The sequence below is a fragment of the Rhea pennata genome, chromosome 1 (assembly GCF_028389875.1).
Source record: "Rhea pennata isolate bPtePen1 chromosome 1, bPtePen1.pri, whole genome shotgun sequence".
NCBI lineage: Eukaryota > Metazoa > Chordata > Aves > Rheiformes > Rheidae > Rhea > Rhea pennata.
The window spans coordinates 135,379,775-135,402,988 of NC_084663.1; the positions used below are offsets into that span (position 1 = coordinate 135,379,775).

The following is a 23,214-nucleotide window of genomic DNA, read 5'->3' on the forward strand; positions in this document are numbered from 1 at the left end:
GAACTGAACCTGAGTTTGCCACATTTTGCGTTAAGTACCTCAACTAGACATGTGAGCGTCTAGGCAAAAACAGAAACCCTGGGGAAAATCTGTCCTTAAGGTCTAGTCAGAAAAGATACAGTATGAAAAACTGGTTGTCACAAATTTTTTAAATATAATTTAAAACTTAGTGCTGTCTATCCTTCAAAATATGCCTTTCAAATGAAGTTACATTATTTCAAAAGTTATGCTATTAAATTACAATTCCTACATCTGTTAATAACTAAAACATTTAATCAAATTAACTAAGCTACAATTCTGCCTACAGTTATGACAATATATAGTGAAAGTCGGGTTTGAACTGAACATCAATATATAGCACTTCCGTTGTATTACTCCATATTGGACAACAGTTACACATGAAAGAAGGAAAATGTAAAATCAGCATGCTAGGTGCAGTATGCATTTAAAAAAGCAAATATATATATATATATATATATATATGTGTGTGTATATATGTGTATATATATATATATATTTATATATCCAGAAGCAAATGTTCACTCTATCTATTCTGGGGGAAAAGAGTTCTTGCTGTGAGGAATGCTATGGTAAAATTTGGATATCCAGATTTTCTACTGGAATTTCTGCTATATTGTTGAATTCATAACAAATACCTGTTTGGGAGTATTTCCTGTCTACTTTAGGCTTCTAACTTAGGTGGCCTCAGCTGTATCCTGAAGTTCTTTGGAGAAGCTGAGGAGAGGGAGGTTCCTATTCGGACGATTCAGAGCACCTGCACCTTAAAAGTGCCATGAACTCTTTCTGAACATTTCTCTCTCTGAATATATAAAGATGCCTAGGTGCCTAAGTTAAATACCTGAAGTTAAACAGTGTGAAGTACCGTTCATTTAACAGCACAAATCTCTCATTCAAAATTGAAGAAATATTTATTTTTTAAGGACTTTGCTAATTACAGTTACTTTGTTATATAACTGTCACTTCAAAAACGTTTTGTCCTGATAACTTCATTTTTAGGTACACTACTCTCCACTTTGACTGTAGGGAAGCTAGGCAGTAGGGTGCCTGAACCTGTATGTAAAATAAGCCTAAAAAAAAAAAAAAAACAGTTTAACCAAGTCTTCCTCCCACAAAAACTGAAGTATTATTTCAGGTATAAATCCTTCAGTTTCTTTAGCCACTCTGCAAGATCTCTGCAATCATCTTTAGCCTTTACTACTACATTTGCAACTTCAGTTACCAGATTTACACATCTTTTTTTTTTTTTTTTTTCTCTTTCTTTCTTTCTTTTTTAACTACTGCATCATAAATTAGGCAGGTTGTTTTTTAACAACAAATGCTATGCAACAAAGAGTATTTTCTATTTTCACTCTAGAATTACAAGTGCGTGGTCTCCACTCTTACTTGGGGATTAGGGTACTGAATAAATGGATTGTTCTTCTGTGTACTTCCTACTTAATTTTGGTCTACTGCAATCCTTACAGGCAGTTAGCTCAGCAGCTCAGTCACAGGAGAGAGAGTAATCCAACAATTGCGACCACAAAGCTCCTACTGGTCAAGTACTGTACAAAAAAAAGTTTCTTCTGTGCTGGAGCTTTAGATCTCTTTTCTCCAGCTCATAATAACATGATTATATTTACTTTGTCTAGAACGAGATTTCCCATAAACATACGGTAAATATATATGGTTGTCTTTTACAGACTTAGATTTGCAGTATGCTGTGGTGAGAATTTACAGCACACTGGCTGTTCTGAACTAACTCCTTATGGGAACAGTGAACACTTAACACACACGTAACACAGAAATAAGCGTTTACCAAATAAGCTTTACTTCTCTTTCTATTTTGCACTCAGTATGCATCCAGATGTTGCAGTAGTTCAGAGGGACAGAGTAGCTAGAGTACTTGACATTCACACCTTAATAGGACTTAAAATCTTAATTTTCTGAAGCTTAGCACACAATAAACTAGGTTCCTTTATTAGGAAGAAACTGATTTTAATGTGCAAGAACACTTTATTTGTAACTCAAATATATCTGGTGCCCTATTGGAAAGATTTTTTTTGTCAGCTCTAAGTTTGATCAATTAGCAATTTCTAAAAGTAATTCTCACTTTGTTTTAGGAGTTTCACTATTTTTTCCTCTGCTGCTTGATCTCTTTTTACCCCTGCTCCTGGATCGAGAACTCCGACTTCTGCTCCTACTGCGTGTTCGACTATGACTTCTGCTGCGACTATGGCCTCTCCTCTTTCTCCCTCTGCTGCGGGATCTCCTCCTTTCTCGGCTTCTCGACCTGCCAGACCGGCGTCTTCTCTTGTTTTTGCGGCTATTCTTTTTTCTCTCCGATTCTCCATTTCTTCGGTAAGAATGTTCTGGGCTAGGGCTGCCCCTTCTCCTCGACCGGCTGTAATAGTCATCACGATGGCTTGTTCTGTTTCTCCTTTCAGAGTTTTTAGACAACTGATTAGTCCGCTCAGGAGAAATACGTATGTCTCTATTGGCCTCCCAGAACTCATTGTTTGGATTTTTGAATACATGAAGAAAGTTGCAGTGTTTCCCTCTTGGACACTTCTGCCTTTCAAATAAGCCTGCAACAGATTTATTAGTTTGCTTTTCTTTTCTCCTTTTTTTTTTTTTTTTTAATCTATCACAAACACAACACAATTGCAATTAGGAACCAGGCCTAACTATTAGATTTGTTTCTTCATTATATGCCTGCTGGAAAGACACTTAATGCACTGCATTTTCCTTCTTTCAACAGAAAAAACATGCATCTGAGGATCTATCAGTTTAATTAATGCAAGATTCTTTTTACAATAGTAACTTTTCTAAATATTACCTTTCTAACATGTATTTAAACTAGCTACTAAGGCTTTAATTAAAACAATCTTCATAAATAATTTTACTACTATAATCTTCCTAAGAATAAAAATGCAAAAAAATCAAATCTGATAGTTACTGTTAAGAACTGTTGATAGCTCAAAAACTGTTGCTGTGTTTGAAAGAGATAAATTAGTACTTCCTATATGCTATTATATCCAAAGCTATGATCCAAATTTTCTTCTCCCGTCCAAGATGCATCGACTAAGATAACTTGAGCACTTATGTGACATGGTATGAATACTCCCTTTTCTTTCTAAATATACACAAGCATTATTTGTCTTCCAAACACAAATGAAATGTAACTGCAACATTAATTAGATCTGAAAGCCACAGGCCAGTTCTTTTCAGTAAAGTCTTTCAGCAGCACACATTCTCTTTTCTAAGTGTTTGCGACTCACCACATATAGCAGTCTTCCATCTTGTCACAGGACAAAATTCACAATGAAGCTGTCGTCCTGCATACCATCGTCCGCTAAATAGAGCAAGAGCTGCCTGACAATCCTTCTCCCTTTACAAAAGAAAGGAACAAAAAAACCCAGCCTGTAACATTATCATGCTGCAATCATTTAAGTAGTCACTTACCAATTTGGTGCTCCCATTGCAATATGAGAATGAATCCCACATACTATAAAAACAACGTTTATTACTGTGCTCTGGACTTTAGTCATAAAACTTGGTAACACTGAAAATACTTACGTCTGGTACTGGACGTACACATTTCCTCGCAGGTGAGGCTCATAGTTGCAACTGACCTAAAGGGAATGAAACAGTAAGTTAGGGCAATTGAAGACCAATGCTATACCACAGCTCAAGCATGTGGCATTACCACTGTTCTGATTTATGACAACATAGCAATATGAACATATACATAATTTTCAGTTCTTCAGTGCTTTTATTTTACTAAAATTAAGTGTTCAGATCAGAAGAAAAGCCCTTCTGGTTTACGCTTACATGTTTCCAGCATTTTGCTTTAATTAATGCTGGGACCTCTGCTTCATTTAGTCTACAAGATAGCCTGTACTCAAGCTGCCTTGCACTTTAGTCCGTGCCAACCCTACTGAGCAACAGCCAAATCCTTCTCTGAAAACAATTATTAGTATCCTTATTAGCTTTTATGTGGGATTCATTATGGCAAAAGCATCGTTAGAATAGTTAATAGCTACCTAGCACCCCTGCAAGATGAGCTGGAAAAGCTGAAGTCAAAAGTTTTGAACGTCCAGTTTTCTGAAACAAGATTTTTCATAACAATTTAGAATTCCAGGCATATCTAAATCTCTGAAAATACAATTTTATTTCTAAAAGCTTGTTACTAATTGCCAGGGATTCCGAGATGGGCAGGCCCAAGCAGGCTAGAATCCAGTTGTTCATGGCAGAAGTGTGAAACCAGCCTCTTTTGTCTCCAGTCCTTCTATTTCCATACCAAATGAGGCAAGCAGCTTGTTTCATCACTGAACTCTGATTCACCCTGAAAGCACTGAATTAGGCAAGGACTTCCGGAACAACAGCATGCAATTTTTTAATTAAGTATTACAGAACAAGTAGATGAACTATTTGAGATAAATAACCACGTCAACACAAAAACACACAAGAATAACTGCCATGGACACATTTAGGTGGAAAATTGTAAGAACTGTGTTTTTTCTGGATCCTCCAGTGAGATTCTAGAATAGCACTCCAGAAAGAATAAACAAGAATAAAACCCCAGGCTACTTAGGAAATGGAAGTCCATTGAAAGAAGTGTGTGTATAGTTTGATTCCAAATGGCAGCAGAGACCACTCCGTCACAGTTGAGATCTCTGCAGCCAACAAACAATTTCTAAACATCTATAATAAAATGAAAATACCAGAAGAATCAAATTACAGTTGCACAATTACTTCAGAAACTGAGAAATGCCATGCTAAAAGCTCTTACTTGATTATCAGCTGTAAAGACCCAAGATATTTACGTATTACACACCAAAGATAACCAAACTCAGATTTTCAACTGAGTAAGGCAGCATTTCAACCCATTAACTCCAGTCGGAATCTATATCCCACCTTAAAGGACAGAGTACCATTTGCTAATATTCCGCAAGTCAAAATAAGGAGATACTCCTTCACACAAGCGGACGTTTCTTACTTACAAAGCTCATCAATACAACTGTTGAAAATTCACTTTTTCTACTTCACTTTCTTCTTGCTCGAAATACTAAAAAAATTTCAATTCTGAGGCAGTTTTCAATAGCAAGAAACAAAAGGAAAAAAGACACTGCATGCCTCCTAGTGACTTCAAGAAGACATTCAGGAGTGGCAAGCAGAATGGGATGCTGCAGTAGGTTCTGCTATAAGGGTATTTCACCATCCAAATGGCACCTTTTGGGGCAGCCTGGGTCTGTTAATACATATCATTCATCTCCGAGGTCTCCATTTACAGATACATCTTCTTTCCGCCATAGGAAATTTTAACGTAAATGGGAAGAACTGAGGAACAATTCAGTGAACTAGGTACAAAAACTCAAGATGGGTGAAATATCTCAACATATTTATATAACATACCTTTTCCTAATACAGCCAGTTCAAATCAATTCCTGCTACTGAAATACCTAGTACCTTTTCTGTTCATCATTGAGTTTTACTCCAGCAGTCCTAAAATCACATTCTTTAGATGTATACCCCAAATACATTTTACAGCCCTACTATTTCATTGCTCAGGCATTGCTTTAAGGAGTACACATGCAATAGCTGACCTACCTTTATATTTTCTCTAAAAGTCCCTAGGCTCTCTGAGGTCAATCACAGGCTAAGTAAGGAGGGGACAGTGAGGTAAGTGGACTACTGAGCTGCGTGCACATCTTCCAAATTTGCCTTAGCATTAGCTTTTATAAAAGTTTAGAGGTGAGGGGAAAGAGGATTTATCCAGAATAAGATAATGCTCCATAATGGCAGTGACACAGGCATAGGTGCCATAAGAGATGCATAGTTTGCAGTAAAGACAGCTAAATTCCGTTTACATTAGAGAACTATACGATATCGCATGCTGCATGAAACTCCAGTTAAGACAAGTAAAACGCACCTTACATGATGCATGCTAAGAATTTAACAGACTGCTGCACTTATACGCATACCTTGAATTGAACAACCTTCCCCACATTTTGAAACTCAGGGAGAACATCCTCATAGAACTCCAAGAACTGCTGGTAGGTCTCCTCATCACTGTATTCAAGACTCGCGTCTGTGTCATAGTCGTCTCTCCGACACTGCTCCATGCCAAAAGTAAGGAACATTCCTCGGACGAGTAGCGTCTTACTAGATGTTGGATAATTATGCTTGCGAGAACACCTGGATATTTGCAGTAAAGAAAGAAAACAAAAGATTTTCACTTTCAGCAAAAGCTGCACCTGTTAAAATTGCAGACACTTGCCATTTTGAGTAACAGTTTTGCATTACAAAGGAAGGTTCATTAGTAGACCATATTTCAATTACTAAAATAGGATTTTCAGAAGTGAGTTTCCATGTAATCTTAATGCTTTCTGCCATAGATAAAGATCTTTTTGCTTACCAAAAAAAAAAAAAAAAAAAAAAAAGCATTGGTCTGCAAGAACTATTATAGACTGGAATGATATATGAAGAACCAAAGTCATTTCCTTTTAGGCTGCTAAGCTTGAATGTTTTCCCCATTTCTGGAAGCCTTTACAAAAATACAACTTTTAAGATATTTTAAAGAAAGTCTCTGCTCTTTTATTAGTAAATTAAACAACTTTTACTGAAATTGTTCTTACCAAATTTCGGGGTGGGAAAGGGGGTCTAGGAGGGAGGGAAATCTAGACCTGGAGCTGGATGAGTACCAGACGGATATTTTTCCTCCTTTTAACAAATACATATTATGAAGAAGTCTTCTCTTAATCTGCATCTTCCTGGCTGCCATAGAAGTGTTAGATCTCCTTTACTGCATATTGTCTTCAGGCTACCTCCCCCCCACACTAAGAAACAATTGTCGTTCACAAACCTTTAGATTTGGTAAGCACACAGATGTTAACCCCCCTGTTTATTTCACTGTGTTTTATAATCTCAGTTTCAAACACTTCCCCAAGTAACTAAGTCATGTACTCTTTAACACATTTTGCTTTTCATGACATGATCAGAAAAACAGCTGGACTACTCTACTCTCTTATCTAGCAGTGGAAAAGCACAGGCAACTGGGGGGAAGTCCAAGTCATGAAATGGGCTATTACTGCCCAGACTTCAGATAGAAAATTTCTTCCCACATCCAATAAGTCAGAAATTGACTCATACTTTCCAGTTTAGAACTTAAGCGTTCAAAAAGAAAGAAGACAATGAATTTGATTTGAATTTTAAAAATTGTCTTACTTCAGTATTCTATATGGATTATAGAACTCAAAATATTATAGCCAACTATTATTGTCTGTACACAGAATGACAAACAGTAGTGCATAATGATTAGTGCATGGCAGAACGATAGCAAGCCCAAGGAAAATGATGCAAAAACAAATACTATATACATTAGGGCCTGAGTTACTGGGGAAATTAATAAAGATGAACTCAGACAGCTTTATCTTCCTCAAAATAGAGTTATCTTTGACAATATTCAACTATTATTTTACTGATAATACTGGCACTGAATTACCAGTTTTTTTGTCCATTTCAGCTTCCACGCCATTCTCCAGTCCTTACCCTAGCTGTACCTCAGTCCACCAACTTATAGTCAATGCCAGAGGCTGAAATGACCACAACAGGAAAGAAGTAGGTATGTAAAGAGGAAAGATGGTGAATGAGAGGGAGTTGAAACCAGCCAGCAACTACAGGCAAGAGAAACAGGGTAGAACATGATGTTTCTCAGTATGTATTTACTAAGTTTATTAAAACAACATTTTGAAGTAAAACTGTTTTTTATCCAATCGATAATTAACTCAAGGAGGTTATCTCCATTAAATAGTGCCAAAATAGAAATACTACAAGGGTGGCAAAGAACTAAATATTAAAAGTTGGACAGCAAAAACACTGTCTGCAATGAAATAGCTGGCTTAAGTTTCAAAACAGAAACTAGATACAGACTTGAAGCTTCCACAGAGTTAAATTATAATTATCCATAATATAGATCACTCTAAAACAAATTACTTTTGGGATAAAGAATACTTAAATAGATGGACCACATATATTTCAGCGATACAAGTTAATAATAATGGCCTTATTAATTTATGCTGAATTTATGTTTATCTAGTAAGTATTGCAGTCTTTCCCTGCTGAGGTGTTGTTCCTCCTTAACACACAAATTCAGGGATTTCCTAGCCAGATGCTGCATTTTGGTCATCATCTTTAATGATCCCTGTTGAACTCCATAAACCTATTTGTATTTGTGGCCTCCATGACATCTTGTAGCAACAAGCTCAGTAATTATGTTGCATATAAAAAAAGTACTTTCTTTAAAGCTTGAAAAAGCTCAGGGACAGCTAATTAAACTGTTTCATAATAAAAGTAAATAATCCTTCCCATTCTGAGTTCAATGTTCTTCTACCACACCCAGCTTCCATCACCTCTTCTAAAACGAAGAGCCTAGAGTAGTTAGTCACTCCTCCTACAGAAGCTCATCTCTATCACCTTTTATTCTTTCTCTTTTCTTACCTTCTACTCTATTTCATTTTGAGATAGGGTAGCCACAACACTATATGAGATTCAAGAATGAACACATCACAGACTCACACAGTGTACAAATATGGGAATTCTGGAAGTTGCACACCTTTCCCAATTATGCAGCTGTATGCTAATTTGCTATGGTCAGTGTGTGCGTGTGTGTGTGTGTGTGTGTGTGTGTGTGTGTCCTAAAAAAAAAAAAGCTGCAAATGCAAATTAGTCCAAAAAAAAAAAAAAAAAAAAAAAAAAAAAAAAAAAAAAAAAAAAAGACACCCACCATCTGACCAGGTCATCTGATCAGTTCCTTCAGACCTGCACCAACAGCAGAAATCACATATGTTCTGACTGAATGTATCTCTGCATCTGCCTGAACTGAAGTAAAGTCAGTTTGACCGCTGGAATCAGAGTATATTCTCAGTATGCCACAACAATAGATGCTTCAATTCCAGCCAGGCAATGAGTTTGCTCTCAATATCTAGTACCAGAATGGATATCCTACCCAAATACATGGCAGTAATTTATAAAGCAAGATTTCTTCAGTTTGCGTATGACCTAATGGGTTGCCTCCCATTCATTCCTCCAGAACATTTTTATGATGGTAAATATTAAGTTGATTACCTGTCTCCAAATCGGCAGGAACCTGTTTTAATATAAAATGGGCAATTTGCTCTGTCCTTTTCTGTTCCTATATTCTCTGGGGGCTCTGGGTTATGCCAGGTAATACCATTCTCCAGCTGCAAAAAAAAAAAAAAAAAAAAAAAAAAAAAACCAATTAAAACACATAGAAATTAGAAAATAATAAAGAAATGTAATGTCAAAGTAAAAACATCAATTGAATTCACATGCAATTATGAGTACTCCTTTACTAGAAAGGCAAACTTGAAACTATTTAAGCATAGTTTTACAAAGCGTCCCGCCTCAGGTCTCTGTCAATGGAAACCTTTTTTCTTAATGATTGCTCAGTTTTAAGAAATTTATATTCATAATTTCAATTTGAATATTTTCTTTTGCTGAGGGCAAACTTTTTAAAGATTTTATAACCATCACAGTTATGATATTATTTGCTTCTCAATCAACAATTTCATTTGTCATCTATGAAAACTACAAATAGTGGGACAGATTTTTACCATTCATCTAACCTAGTTAGTTACTTCACTCCAGTAGTCACCTATGAATAGCAGTGCATCCATGAAGCAGATGGAAGGCTGAGACTATTTCTTGTTTGTCTTTTCAAAAACTCAAAGCTCAGCAAGGTTATCACTAACACTTTTCACATAAATAGGAAAGGAAAGGCAAATGAAGAAGTAACCTGCTAAAGGCCAGAATTAAAACAACAGCAACAAAATAAATTCATAGTTAGTACCGTGATTAAAAGCTTCCATATTGCTTATCTAAGGCCATTACATTAAGATTTCTGAAAATCAGATTATGATTATCAAGTTGCAAGTATTGACTGACCACAAAAAAACCTCAGAATATAGACTTCTAAAAGGGAATTTTCATTTTTATTAGCCAAAAGACTTGTGAAGCTGAGCAGCCTAAGTTCTCCAACTGAAAAATGTGTTTAATTCAGCATTTGAGCCTGCCACCAGGCTCATTATTCTCAGCCACAATTTCCTCTCAATAAACCACCACTGTCATTTGAACAGTGCGAAAAGTGAGAACCTGAACCCTTCGTTTTGTATGAAGGCTCTAATAGACTACATTTCCTCACCTTCCCTTGCAGGAATATATGTTCTGAGCTCTAGGAAATTAATAGTTCAGAGTAGTTTTCTACTCATAGCACAGAGTAAAACATCAGTTTAATTATAATTTGGATCTCAATGCAATTCCAATGTAGTTAATGCAATCAATGAACAACTGGTAACTAGGGTAAAGCTTAAACTGTTGCATAAATCTGAAAATTAAGTAGAACAAAAATCTACACAAATTTAACTACATGACAGAGATAAAAAGTCATGTTATTCTTTAAGGAAAAAGGAAAGACTAATTCAACCTCTCTAAGATTCAAAATAGGATGACTGCAGTTTTCCTTACTGCATGCTGTGAGCTTGGGATCTGTGCTCTTCCAAGCACCCAAGCAGTAAGTGCACACACACTCTCTCTCTCTCTTTTTCTTTAAAGAGGAGTTGTGCCCTCTCTGTGAATACTTTGATTCAGAGCCTGCCATCTGCTTAAAAAGCAAGCTGTCTTGTCACTCAGAAGGACTGGCAGATTTATTTAGAATTCTAACTCACAAACATACCATCATGTACAGTTTTTAAAGAGCACACAAAACAATTTCCAGATTCATTTTAGACTCAAATCTCTTGAGCCGGAATGAGTATGCACAACTGCATGGCCACCAAACTGCCAGAAATATGCTTAATTATGTTATACCAAATAAATACATTACTTATAGCTAATGTAAATCACTGCATACTAAGTTTACTCAGGCCGTTAAGTTCTTCAGAGCAGATGGAGAACACAGTAGAAGGCCAACATCAGGTAGCAATTAAATTATTCTTCTTTTTTTTTTTTTTTTTTCTTTTTTTCTTTTTTTTCATAAGCCTCTGAACATACCTGGCTTTCAGCTTGATCCAGCATCTTCTGCACAGCTGCCTATAAATGGTGCAAACACAGGACTAGTGAAAACCCTGAGGACACGCAAAACATCTGGTTTCTTTAGTTAAGAACCTAATTTGCAATACTGATTACACGTAATGAAGTTTGATGAGTTTTACAGAAGTTTGACTTTTGCTCTGTAGTACCTCACACTCTGCAAAGCTGTTAAAGGATACATCTGACAACTTTCATGTAGATGATATTTTAATCTAAATGCTAGAGAACTTAAAGTTGAATTTTCTCTTTTTAGACTACCATTAAACTAATCAATACTTAAATATACCTTTTGCACTAGCACTCTGTTTAGTTACTGTTAAATACATAATCATTTAGCTGTGCCAAACTTCTTAACTTAGAACATTTTGTAACACAAAGAAAACATGTTGCTTACTGAGCCTCTGTTAAAGCAAAACGAGTAGCTGTCAGGAAATGCTATCAGAAATCTGGTGAGTTTTACTTTGTCTAGTATTGCAAACATGAAGAAGATGAGAGGACACGCCTTCCCTTTCCTCCTCTAAGTGAGATGAACAAAGCAATAAAGCCATTTTTCAGGGCTAACTTGAAACCAGCTCTAATAAAATTATTCCAGAAAGTTCCAAAAATAAAGACATTTATACAAAAGCAACACAGGAATGTATATTAGCATTATGCTAATTTGCAAGAGAATTAATTAACAAAGACGACGACCAAGTAGAAAAAGAAAAAAAGATGCAATCCAAGATGAGGACCCAGAGAGCATCTGGTATTAATCATAATGTACGTCAGATATTATCCATGCTGTTAAAAAAAAAAAAAATCTGTTTTCCTATATTATGGAGGGGGAAAAAGACTTTTATAAATTAATAAAATCAGAATTTGAATAAGATGCTCTTTCATGAGACAAAATAAATCAATTTCACAACTCCTAGCTGCTGAAATGGGGGTGCCCAGCTGGGCACTCCCACAGCCTGCCTCTAGGTGCTTGTCAAAGCCCTCCATGAGCCAATTTGGCTCACTAAACCAGTAAAATAGTCATCAAGGGAGAGAAAAAAAACAAAACAACAACAACAAAAAAAAACATAGAAAGCAGCTTCCACTAATTCAGGGAACCAATTAGGCAACTCGGATATCAGACAAACCCATATGAAAAGAGAAAGAAGGAACAGAATCACACTAACAGTGGGATTTAATTCTATCTAACCACATCTCAACCTTAAGTCACGGATGTAAACATTTTCTCTCCCTACTCTGCAAAGAGAGAAAGGGCCACTTAATGCAAGAAGAAGACAGACAAGAAATACAAAAACTGCTGTCCTTTCTCATCATCATGGAAGCGTTACATAACCAATGACGCTATCAATCATTAAATGCAGAAGAGAATACTCTTTGCTCACTTCTTTTCTCCTACTGTGCCTAGAGTCAGGAAACTAGTGAATCCACAGCATTTTTAGCAAGACATCACCAAAAGAAATGGCTAGAATTCTGTTTCTTTTGAAGATGTACAGAAGCTAATGAGAAAGAGATCCTATAAAGCTGCAAGCCCCCTTATTGATGACAGACCAGACCTCACTTTGGATTTTTGTACAGTGCATCTCACATTCCTGTCATTCAAAATCTAAAACTTAAGAAGAAGGTACAGTTAACAGAAATTCCATCAATGACTAGTATCTTCAGTATATTTTTCTGTCCCACTTAAGGAGCTCTGGGGGAAAAAAAAAAAAGATACATCCTGCTGGATGAGTCAGGTTAAGGAGAGCTGCAATATATCTTTTAATTAAGAACTATGTTAAGGAACAGCAGCAATGTACCATATTCCATACAATTTTAAGAAATTTTCTTCAGCACTGATTGTGTTCATGTAAGACACTAAATAAGGATTGTCTTCAACACAAAATGCAAAAAGGGCACATATCAGAACTTGCACTGACAATGCACCTTTGTGTTTAGCCAATGTCAAAAACTACAGAGGAAACATGTTATGAGTAAGCAGATGCATTAAAAATAGTTTTCCTTTTAGGTATATGAATTCATTAGTCATCTGTATTGATGAAGAATATTTTCAGCAATTTAGATAGAACAGAAAGAGGAAGTAACAGAAAGAGGAAGTAACTAACACATTTATGCTTTTACTAAGAATAAAATGCTTCTTCAACATGCATAAACTGTTGCATCTGATAATGTGAGAGGATATGTAACATGTTTATCCTCCCACTGTGGGAATCACCTCTCTTTCTCTCTTCTGCTGTTGCTTCTGCTGTGCCACTTCTCTTGCTTTTCTTTGCTGTTCTTCCCATTCTTCTTTGATTTTTCTCTTTAGGACAAAAATTATAGAAAACAAATAAATGCTTTATAATCATTGTAGCCAAGTTCAAAACTATCATGTTATGTTACTCTTTGATCATCAAGTTTTCATTCAGTCATAAGTAAACAAACCTCTGGAGAAAATCTTTTTGAAGAACCTTTTTTTAAAAAAATAGCTAGAAAATTCTTAATTTTGCTCTTCTAAAGTGAAAAAAAATGAAAGAAAAACTTATACTTTCAACCATATCAACGTCAGGAAAACTAGGTCTGCTAAGGAAAAGTAGAAGATGTTACACTAAACTTCCCTTACTGCCAAACAACCATAATTCTCATTCTATACATCACCTCTTCTTCTTCTTGACGTTTTCTTGCCGCCTCTTCTTTTTCTTTCTTAAGCTTGAACTCTTCTTGGGCCTTTTCTTCTCTTAGCAACCACTGCTCATGTAGTTTTTGTCTGCCAACAGAACCAGATACCACTTCGGGAAATGTAATGGTTATCCACAATCTATGCAATTGTTGCACATACTTTCATGTGACAAACCAAACAACCAAAACACACAATTCAAATTCTGTAGTTCAGCTTTAACTGCAGCTTATCTGATATTCCTTAAAACAGGAATTTCTATGGGAAATATTAATACTTTGAAAAAACTGTATACCCTAAAATATAGAAAATAAATTCTGTTTTACAGTGGAAATGACCAGAAATTTATTTACTGTATATATTTTAATTTCTAGAATTTTGATTTTAATTTTGAGATTTTTGACCTTTCTGCCTCAAGTTTTTTTTCTTCTTCTTCTTCTTCTTCCTCTTCTTCCAGTTCCTCCTCTTCTTCCTCAGATATTGACTCATCTTTTTCTGTAGCTTCTGAGAAAAAAAAGGGAAAAAAAGACTGAAACAATGCATCTAAATGATCAGATGTTATAAGCAGCAATACACAAAATGATGTCTTGTTTAAAACAAGTAATAAAAATGAAAGCAAGGAAAAAATTCACCATCAGTTCAACTGACAATACAAAATACAAAACACTTCACACTTACCTGAATCTCTCAGTTTGGCAAGTGCCTGACGCTTTTTTTTCCGCTTTTCTTTCTTCAGAATAGCTCTGTATTTTTGATGGCTGAAGGCGACAGAGTATTTTTATGTTACAACAGCCAAAGAACTTTATTGTCATAAATGCACTCAATTATATCAGCAATATAAAGCCTACACACCGCAAAATTAACAAATATCTATACGAAACAATAACTCTACAGAGATATCTAAGATTTCAATAAAATCTGTGCTATGCTGTTAAGAGTTGCATGTGGCCAGCAGCAGCTGGCCTCTGCTTCTGAAACTTTGTCACTAGATGAGACTAGCAACAAAAAAATTAAAGATCCCCTTATTCTGAAGCTTTGGCATCCCTTTCAGCACATGGTCTTTCTCTCTTCTACAGGGTATGAAATTCTGGAAGTCCCTACCTGAGGGAGAAATTCTTGGTATCTCAATACCCTTCATACTCTCTACAGACAACAGTCTGAAAGTATACAGATACCAAAAGCTCGCATACCACTCTCCACAGATAATTCTTAAATCTCAGATTTTTCCACAGCTTGGTCAGACTGATCCTTGCCTGTCTGACAACTTTTCAAGGCTTACCTACAAACAGCACTATGCTTTCATTATAGCTAAAACTTCTCAAGGTATCTGAAAGCCTCTTCATATCAACCCACTTTCTGTCATTTTTCATTCCAGCTCCTTCTTTCTCCCCAGTTCGTAACAGAAGAATAGGAGGAGATGACTATCTTCAACTCATCAAGCAAGATCAAAATGTTGCTGTTTCAGATTACCTAACATTAGAAGGTCCCACAGTTGCTGCTCAGGCAGCCATGAACTCTCACCCACAGCTTTGCCCCTTCCGCTCACGGTTACCCAGAAGGTCACCACCTGCACAGCTGGGGCATTAGTGACACTGTGGTGGTCCTCCATCCAGGACCCTGAGAGCTTGCACTCAAAGAGCAACTCCTCTTTGCGTGTGCTGCTCACACCTAATCCTCCAGCTGAGATTCAGCTAGCCTAACAATTCATCCAGCCCATGCGTCCCCTCCACCAAGTCCTATGTCTCATCAGAGGACAGACCTTCCTCCCAGGCTTTCTCATCTGCTACTGACACGCAGGGAAGAAGGGGGCGGGGGGGGGGGGGGGGAGAGAAGGGTCTCCCCGGAGCTGGGTAGCAGGAGCGTGCGGGGCAGACTGCCGGAGGGCAGGGGGCAAAGGCCTCCGCGCCGCGGTCCACCGCCATCTCCCGCTGGGGCTGCACAGCACCGGCGAGCGAGGCCGCGCCAGCAAACGCGGCGCCGCGGGGAGCGCAGAGTCCAACGCCCGGGAGCCGGCGGGCACGGCCGGCCCCGCGGCCTCCACCGGGCTCCCGGCCCGGCAGCGCCGCCCGCCCCCGGCCCGGGGCCCTCGCCCGCTTCCGGCCCCGCCCGCTGGCGCCCCCCGCGCTCCCAACGGCCGCTCGGGCCGCCGCTGCCCCCCCCCCCCCCCCGCGGCGGCCCGGGCAGGCGGGCGGCCATGGCGGCTGCTGCACGTAGCTGCGCCACTCCCAGGCCCGGCCGCGAGGCGGCCTCGGCCTCAGGCCGCCGCGCCGGTGGGCGGGCGGGCGGCCCTGCGCCCGGCCGGGCCGCCACCCCCCTCAACCGCTCCCTGGCGGTTTCCTCTCTCTCTTAGGGGCCGCCGGGAGGGCCGGCACCGGCTGCGGTCGCGGCCTCACCTCAGCTTCCCCAGAGGGGACTCGGGCAGCAACATGGGCGCCGCCATCTTGCGTTACCAAGGGGATGTCACGTGACGCCACGGCGGAAGGGCGCAAAATCCCTTCCGGCGCCCGAGCGGGAGCGGGTGGGCAGGAGTCGGGGCGCATGCGCTGTGGGGCCGTGGCCGTTGGGGCGCCTCGCCTCACCGCTCCGTGCTCTGGTGAGGGGCCGCCCCAGAGCCGGGCTCCGAGAGGCCCCACACCAAAGAGAAGGCTAGGCTGGGCGCAGCCGGCGGGCAGGAGCCGAGGCTGCTCCCTGGGGCGCGGTGTGGCTCTGCCGCCGCTCTCTCGCCCGGGGCTCGGCTCCGTGGGGCCCGTCGCCGCTGACCGGCTCGGCCTGAAGGAGACGCAAAACCCTGGGCTGGGCCCGGAGCGCGGCCTACCTTCGCCTCGGGGCCTGCAGCAAAGCGGGGGCGGGGAAGGGGAGGCACGGGGCGCTGTGGGAGGGAATGGAGCAGTGTGGGAACCCGCGTGGTAAGGGCATGGAGCTGTCAAAAGGCAGGTCAGGGAAAGGAGGGAAGTGGGGAAGCTCAGGAGCAAGTGTGCAGCTTTGTACAAACACCAGAAGGCCAGCCGTTGTTGCCAGATGATTACTCTAAGTGGGCAGGGAGCCCTGCTCTAAGCAGGCTGCTCTAGACTGGCTGAGAGGAGTGTGTTCAGGGTCACCCAGACTGATGGCATGATGTGTTTCTTTCTAAGCTATTTTCCATTGGTTGTAGCATCCACCTGAAGCTTTGGTTTTAGTGGGTAGATTAATGAAAGGCAGTGGGAGGAAGAAAAAAACAGTTTTGGATGATTATGACTGTGCTGGATCTTGTATTATGATCATTTTCACAGCACTACAGAGAAAAGCAGCACATGGTATCCAGTATCATAAGTAGCTGGGGTGGTTTTGCACGTTACTGTGTTGTGCTGCATAAATACTCTTCAGGTGTTATTATCTTGCTAGCAGCTTATGCTCTGTAAGTATTGCAGCAGCTGCTTCATGAAATCCTCGTGAAAATATGAGGTGCACAATGTCCATCATTAGATGAGCTTTTAGTGAGGCTCTTGGCTGCTGTGATACATGGCTGCCTTGGCCTACAGCTTTACAAAGAGCTTACAAAAGTTGGATTTCTCATGTAGTTGGGGCACACCCAACAGGTGCAGTGATGCATTTAAATTATGCTGCTGATAAATTATCATCATCATATCTGAGGCATCCTACCTATCTGAATTATGAAGATACTTCATGGCAGGAAATGGGTCATGTACAGACTTGCCACAGATACGATGAGTCAAAATATGCAAGTTGTCAGTAATCAGTTCCTTGTGATATGCATTATAGATTGCATTTTAAACAGAATTTGAACTTTTGGAGGCAGTGATTTTGTAGATTTTATTCAGGTACGTTTTGTAAAGTCATTAATAATCTACATTGTTGATTAAATTATTGTCATAAACCGTAATATACATACTTGCTTCTCATATCCTAGAGATAATGTTTTGCATAAGTAGTCTGAGCTGCTGGCAGTGAAGTATACCAGAGCAGGCTTTATAAAATCATACTAATTTCCTACACCATTCATTAACAGTGTAATGAGTGACTTACAAAATTATTCTGAAGTTCAGTGAAGTTATTCAAAGCAATCATGGTTGCTGTAGACAGCAGCTGCGCTTGGCATTTGATCAATGTATTTTTAGGTTCATGACCTCTACTACTACTAAAGTCTCTTTCAGGTTCCAGGTTATTTTTTAAAATGGAGGAGTTGATAATATCACTGTTACTTTTACTGTTTGCTCATGCAGAATGTATATATAAAATAACACATAGATATGCTGCTTCTTAGATACAGGAGATGGCAGTATTGTGCACTTCAGAACTGATAAACCATATACACCCATCAGGAGTTTGAAAAAACATAACCAAATGTGCTCCATAAATCTGTTTTTATTAAGGAGTTACGGCTTTAACTTTTCATCCTCCTCTTAAGAAAATAAGTGGTATAATGACCACCTTCTTTTACACTGTATATAAGTCTATATTGAGAAATTCAATCATTTCTTTGATCAACCTGCTACAGTTCACTGTGGCCATCTCTGTAGTAGCAGCTGCTTTAATATGCTTACCTATCTTAAGGTAATGTATTTGAATAGTGAAAAGGAGGATCTTTTTGTAAGAAAACACAAAGATATGTTAATTACTAGTAGATCTTAGTGTTATCTTTAATTTACTTTTGTAAGTGATAATGATTGTGAAGAAGCTGTGATGGGTCTTTGGAATGGGAATACAATTGCATTTTTCTTCCCTTTGTTTATTCATATCAATTTATGCGCGTAACGGCAGCTTGATGGTCAAATACAGATATAGAATTCCATGCAACTAAATTTTTGCATGGCTATGAAATACTTTTTTTAGAAGAAGACAAGTATGTCCATTCTGGGCTGGAAAGTTCCATTCACATATCCAAAATAATCTAGCATGCTAGTTAGTACTTGTTAACCCTCACACTGGCATTAAAGAACATCAGCCTTTTCAAACATTGTTCATTTTCGCAGGAGTCTTCCAGAGGTTTGCAGAAATCACTCTTCTGTATTTCTTCCCCCAAAAATGTATCTAACACCTTCTAATGGGGCATATGTAGTACTGTATGATATAGGTATCAGGTGCACTGATAATACTTTACAGAATGGCACAGAACACAGGAACATTTCTCATTCAGCTTGAAGTTACACACCATATTGCTTCATGGATAGTAGTAAGATACATGCACAGAATTGTACATGGTACAGTAGACCAGCTCAGAACACTGTAGTACAGCCACTCCCACTGTTAAGCATAAACTTGTGCTTAATTTGCACATGATTCATCAAGTGTCCATTTCCTTCAAATTCCTACCAATGTGGACTGACATTTGCTAATAAGATTTTTCACTGTTTGTGTTATATACCCAAACCCATGAGGGAAAAAAGAAGGATACGGGCATAAAGATAATATTAAAAGTGGTCTCATCTGAATTGCCATAGACTTGAGTAGAACTATCCTCATGGAATGGCTTGAGTTATGTTTTCCATTTATTGAAGAAAATGAAAATAGGAAAACATGGGACATAGCAGTACATCAGTAGCATGGATTTGGATGAGTAAAAAATATGTGTTCATTAGAAGACATTCAGGAAATATGGGTTTGAGACAGAAGTGTTGGATTTTCATTGATGCTTCAGGACTGTAGATTGTATTACAAACAATTATTGAAGTGGTAGCAACAGTACCATCCTTCTCCACTATTCTGGCAGTCACTGCTCATTCAGTCTTAGTGCTAGCCCCATGGTGGGCAATCCTCAATGCTTTTCACCACAAAATGCACATTTCAAGACAATATATATGAACTCTGGAGAATGAATCCTGTCCTCCTCACATGCTGTCCAATGGCTATGCTACTGTCTCAAGGTATAAATGATTTCTCACATGGCGGGTACTCCTGTGAACACTAATAAAAACTCAGTGACAATGTAAATTACTTTTCTGTTATTACAGTGATGACAATGATTGTGTGTCTGATTCAATACCCTGTTCCACAAAAAGTTAAATAGAAGAACTCCCATATAATGAGGCTTGGACAAGACCTATTTCAGCCAGCACTGGTTTATTAGATGATACTGACGTTTGCTTAGATCCTGATCTCACCAGCTTCTGAAGTCTGCAAAAGATAGCATTCATTGTTCCTGCTGTGCCTGGGGAACTGCAAAGCACCTTGTACAATTAGTTCTGTGGTTCTTTAGGTACATTTCCATGACTGACTAATGCTGACAGTAGCACATTGACTCTTTCCTCATGAGAGTTGAACACAACTATTTAAGACTAAAGATTAACTTCCTTGGAGTTTAAAACTGTTAATTTGTCAAATTTGAAAACTGAGGTTAAGTTTGGTCATAGCTGTTAATTAACTTATATGATAGCTATCAATATTTTACTTTCCTGGGATTTTCCATTTCAAAGACATTGAAAGAAGCAGAACAGTACATTGCTAATCACATCAAGATGATGGGAGGGTTTTGTTTGTTTCAACAAGTCATATGCCTTCTTGAAGTTTTAGTCCTCTCTTGACTTGTTTAAAAGTCCAAATTATGGTATACTGTTAAGTATATCAGATAATGTATGAACTTCTGGAAGTCACAAACCCTGAAAAATACCCTATTATTTTCAGCCAGGCAGACAAATTCACAGAGTACATGAACAGTAACAGTTCATTGCATTAGTTCAATGATATTTCCAAGATGCAGGCTGTGCATCAGACTGAGCACTGCTATGGCTTGAAACTCAAAGGTTAGAAAAAACAAAGTTACCATAAAAGTCGAACCATTTAAAAATTAAATAATTTAATTAGAGATTAAATAAAAGCTAAAATAAAAAATATGCCTTGCACATACACATGTAGATTGTGATATGTTCAGAGAAACTGGTGATTAGTCAGGCAAGCGAATGAATATATACTTAAGCAGCATTACATTATCTGGTCAAAATTGGAGGGGAAAAAAAAAAGATTGCGCAGAAAGTTATCCATGCACATAGATTTATTGCAGAAGTATATAAGGGGCAAAATGTATTTTTAGGTTATGCTGGTATAGTCCATTTGTAACATGAAAAATTGCAGTGCTCTTTATGACAGTCCTGTAAAAATGTCATTGATTTGAATAAAAGTTAGTTTTCTACTAATACCTGGTCTAGGCTTGACTATCTGGCTTGTTTAAAAGCCATGACAGCTTGGGAAAAAGATTTATTGATGTACAGCAATGAATTACGTGCAGTGCTCTGTGCATATACAACTAAATAAGCACATGGGCAGTCAGTGGGTGCATTTGGAAGGCATCCAAGTTGCTGTGGCAAGATGCTCTCCCTGTGAGCCCAGGCCTGGGTGTTTATCACTCCCCTCCTCCTCCTGGCTGCCTCTCCTCTCTGCCAGAAATATCATTTGTCTTACTGCCTGCCAGCAAGAGAAATCAATGAAATCAGCCATCCTGGCTGGAGGTCAGCAGCCCTGCGCAGGGAATCCAATCTTACTCTCTGGGGTCGCTTCTGCTGGGTGTTGCGTGACCTCAGTGTGCTTTGACTCTGGCTCCATGTGATTCTAAAGGAAAGAACTAATTTACAGTGGTTTACAACAGGGAGAAGTGGTGATGAATCATATTGCCAATCAGTTCCATTTCTGGCAGCAGGAAAAAAATGCTCTGCTTTTCCACTCTCCTCTTACATACTCTTAATACTTCCCTCAGTGATACAGCTGAGTTCAAATGCCAGTTACTAAAAGCAATGTATGTGCATTGAGTAAGAAACTGATAACATTTACATTCTTTTTATTTATTTTTTAATTACAAATTCTACATCAAAGCAGATAATGTATCGAATAGATTTGTACTCAGAACTGGTTGCCTGGAGAAAGTAAACAGATGCCCAGGAATCAGTAAGATTTAATGACTTTAAAAGATCGGATATCAGTATTTTTAAAAGTGATTTTCAAAAATAAGATTAAATTAGTGTACTGGTAAATCCTCAATTACCTGAAAACCCAAGTGTTTTAAGTAGTAAATACTGATTTTTTTTCCCCATAAATTCAGTCCCATTGTTAGGTAAAATATTCTTTCTAGTAGTCATTCCTATGAAACTCTTTTGGTTTATAGTCTCAAAACACACTTCTTGGTGCTAAAGAAACAATTGAAAGTCTTTTTGAAGCAATCTTTAACTTAAGGACCAACCATTAATCAAAATGGCTACAAGGCATGTACAGTAGCACAGTGGAATAAAACAATCCTGTTTTGCTCTCTACATTGCAAAGACTGGTCATGAATTTGAAGCGATACATTTCAATTTCTGAATTCTTTCTCCTCTGCATTTATTTCTTTGCCTTTGAAAATGTTTTGGGAAGAGCATAGAGTATGTCATTGAGACATCTCCATACATGTGTGTGCACATGTGTATACAATGTCTGTCATATATACAAAACATGAATGTGTCCTTATTCAATAGGCATACATATTTCCCTGTGAAATCCTTTAACTGCACTTTTTCTTATACCACTTGCTACCGTAAGAATTGTCCAAAAACAAGAAAGTAGTTGTCAGCCTTTGGAACCACTTTTTCTGAGTTCAAAGCAGTGTCACAGCAATTTTTTTTGTGGAACGAGCTATATAGCTCTGGAGATCTTAGCTAGAAAACTCTGGCCAGGTGCCTGGACTAGACAGCAGCCCCATTCATTCAGCTGGACCTCCCAGGATGTCCTTGCCTTGTGCTAGTGCTAAACCTTGGCTGGGCTGAGGCCTTGCTTGTGCGTGTGAAGGGCACGCAGCAGGCAGGGGTGGTGGTGTACGGTCCCCAGCACCTGTGAGCGATGCTGCTCCATGCGGGTGGGTGCCGCTGGTCAGCAGTCACCTCCCAGCCCTGGTGTTTGCTGTGCAGCACACTCAGCACCCACCGGCCCCCGGCGTTGAGGGCAAGTGGGGGCAGCAGAGGGTTGGGGCACCGAGGTCCACCTTCAGGTGCGGAGAGTTGGATGGGCTCGGGGCGAAGGGTGGGTTGGGCGACAGATGAGGGAGCACATCCGGAGTCTTGTTTGTGGGGCAGGGGTTATGCGCGAGGGCCAGCTCTCCTCCTGGGCACGGACGCAGCCTGCACATGCCTGGTGCAGAGAACGGGCAGTGCTCCACACCATTGCTGGTGATGGTGCCCTCTACTGCGTAGTTGATTTGGGACCTCCTAGTCAAATATTTCTTTTGGGAGGATGAAAGAGAAGTCCGATCTTAATTTACCTTTGTTTCTTCTCGAAGGCCTTCTGTTGAGCTAGCCTGTTTCCTAAGGAGGCTGGGCGGTAGTCCCCTTCTGATTTTGTTGACACAGCCCCAAGGCGACTGCGTTTCAAATTCACATGCCCTGGGTGGCAATGTTATGGTACTGATGGAGCTGCAGGCTGGCCTTGTGTTATCTATCTCTGGCACCTGTGTCGGGGTGTGTGTGTGCCTAAAATGGTATCTGAAGGAGAAAGATGGTTGACTT

At 39.3% G+C, this 23,214-nt stretch overlaps 1 protein-coding gene across 1 annotated transcript; it reads right to left on the reverse strand.

Annotated features, from left to right (window-relative positions):
- Nucleotides 1-910: 910 nt before the first annotated feature.
- Nucleotides 911-16,213, reverse strand: ZRSR2 (zinc finger CCCH-type, RNA binding motif and serine/arginine rich 2). Its single transcript, XM_062600935.1, has 11 exons — nt 16,150-16,213; nt 14,435-14,514; nt 14,161-14,260; nt 13,738-13,846; nt 13,316-13,402; nt 11,071-11,109; nt 9,127-9,242; nt 5,985-6,198; nt 3,577-3,632; nt 3,279-3,388; nt 911-2,585 (listed from the first exon to the last, which is right to left on the reverse strand). The coding sequence occupies exons 1-11, from the start codon at nt 16,194-16,196 to the stop codon at nt 2,107-2,109; spliced, it is 1,437 nt and encodes a 478-aa protein (XP_062456919.1). The 5' UTR covers nt 16,197-16,213; the 3' UTR covers nt 911-2,106.
- Nucleotides 16,214-23,214: the final 7,001 nt, after the last annotated feature.

Excerpts from the sequence above, each read along its gene's own strand:
- ZRSR2 (XM_062600935.1), bottom strand. The coding sequence starts at position 16,196 with ATGGCGGCGCCCATGTTGCTGCCCGAGTCCCCTCTGGGGAAGCTGAG. Across the intron at positions 14,515-16,149 it reads TCCCCTCTGGGGAAGCTGAG|CCATCAAAAATACAGAGCTA; the intron begins GTGAGGCCGCGA and ends TGTCGCCTTCAG. Across the intron at positions 6,199-9,126 it reads TCCTGCCGATTTGGAGACAG|GTGTTCTCGCAAGCATAATT; the intron begins GTAATCAACTTA and ends GCAAATATCCAG.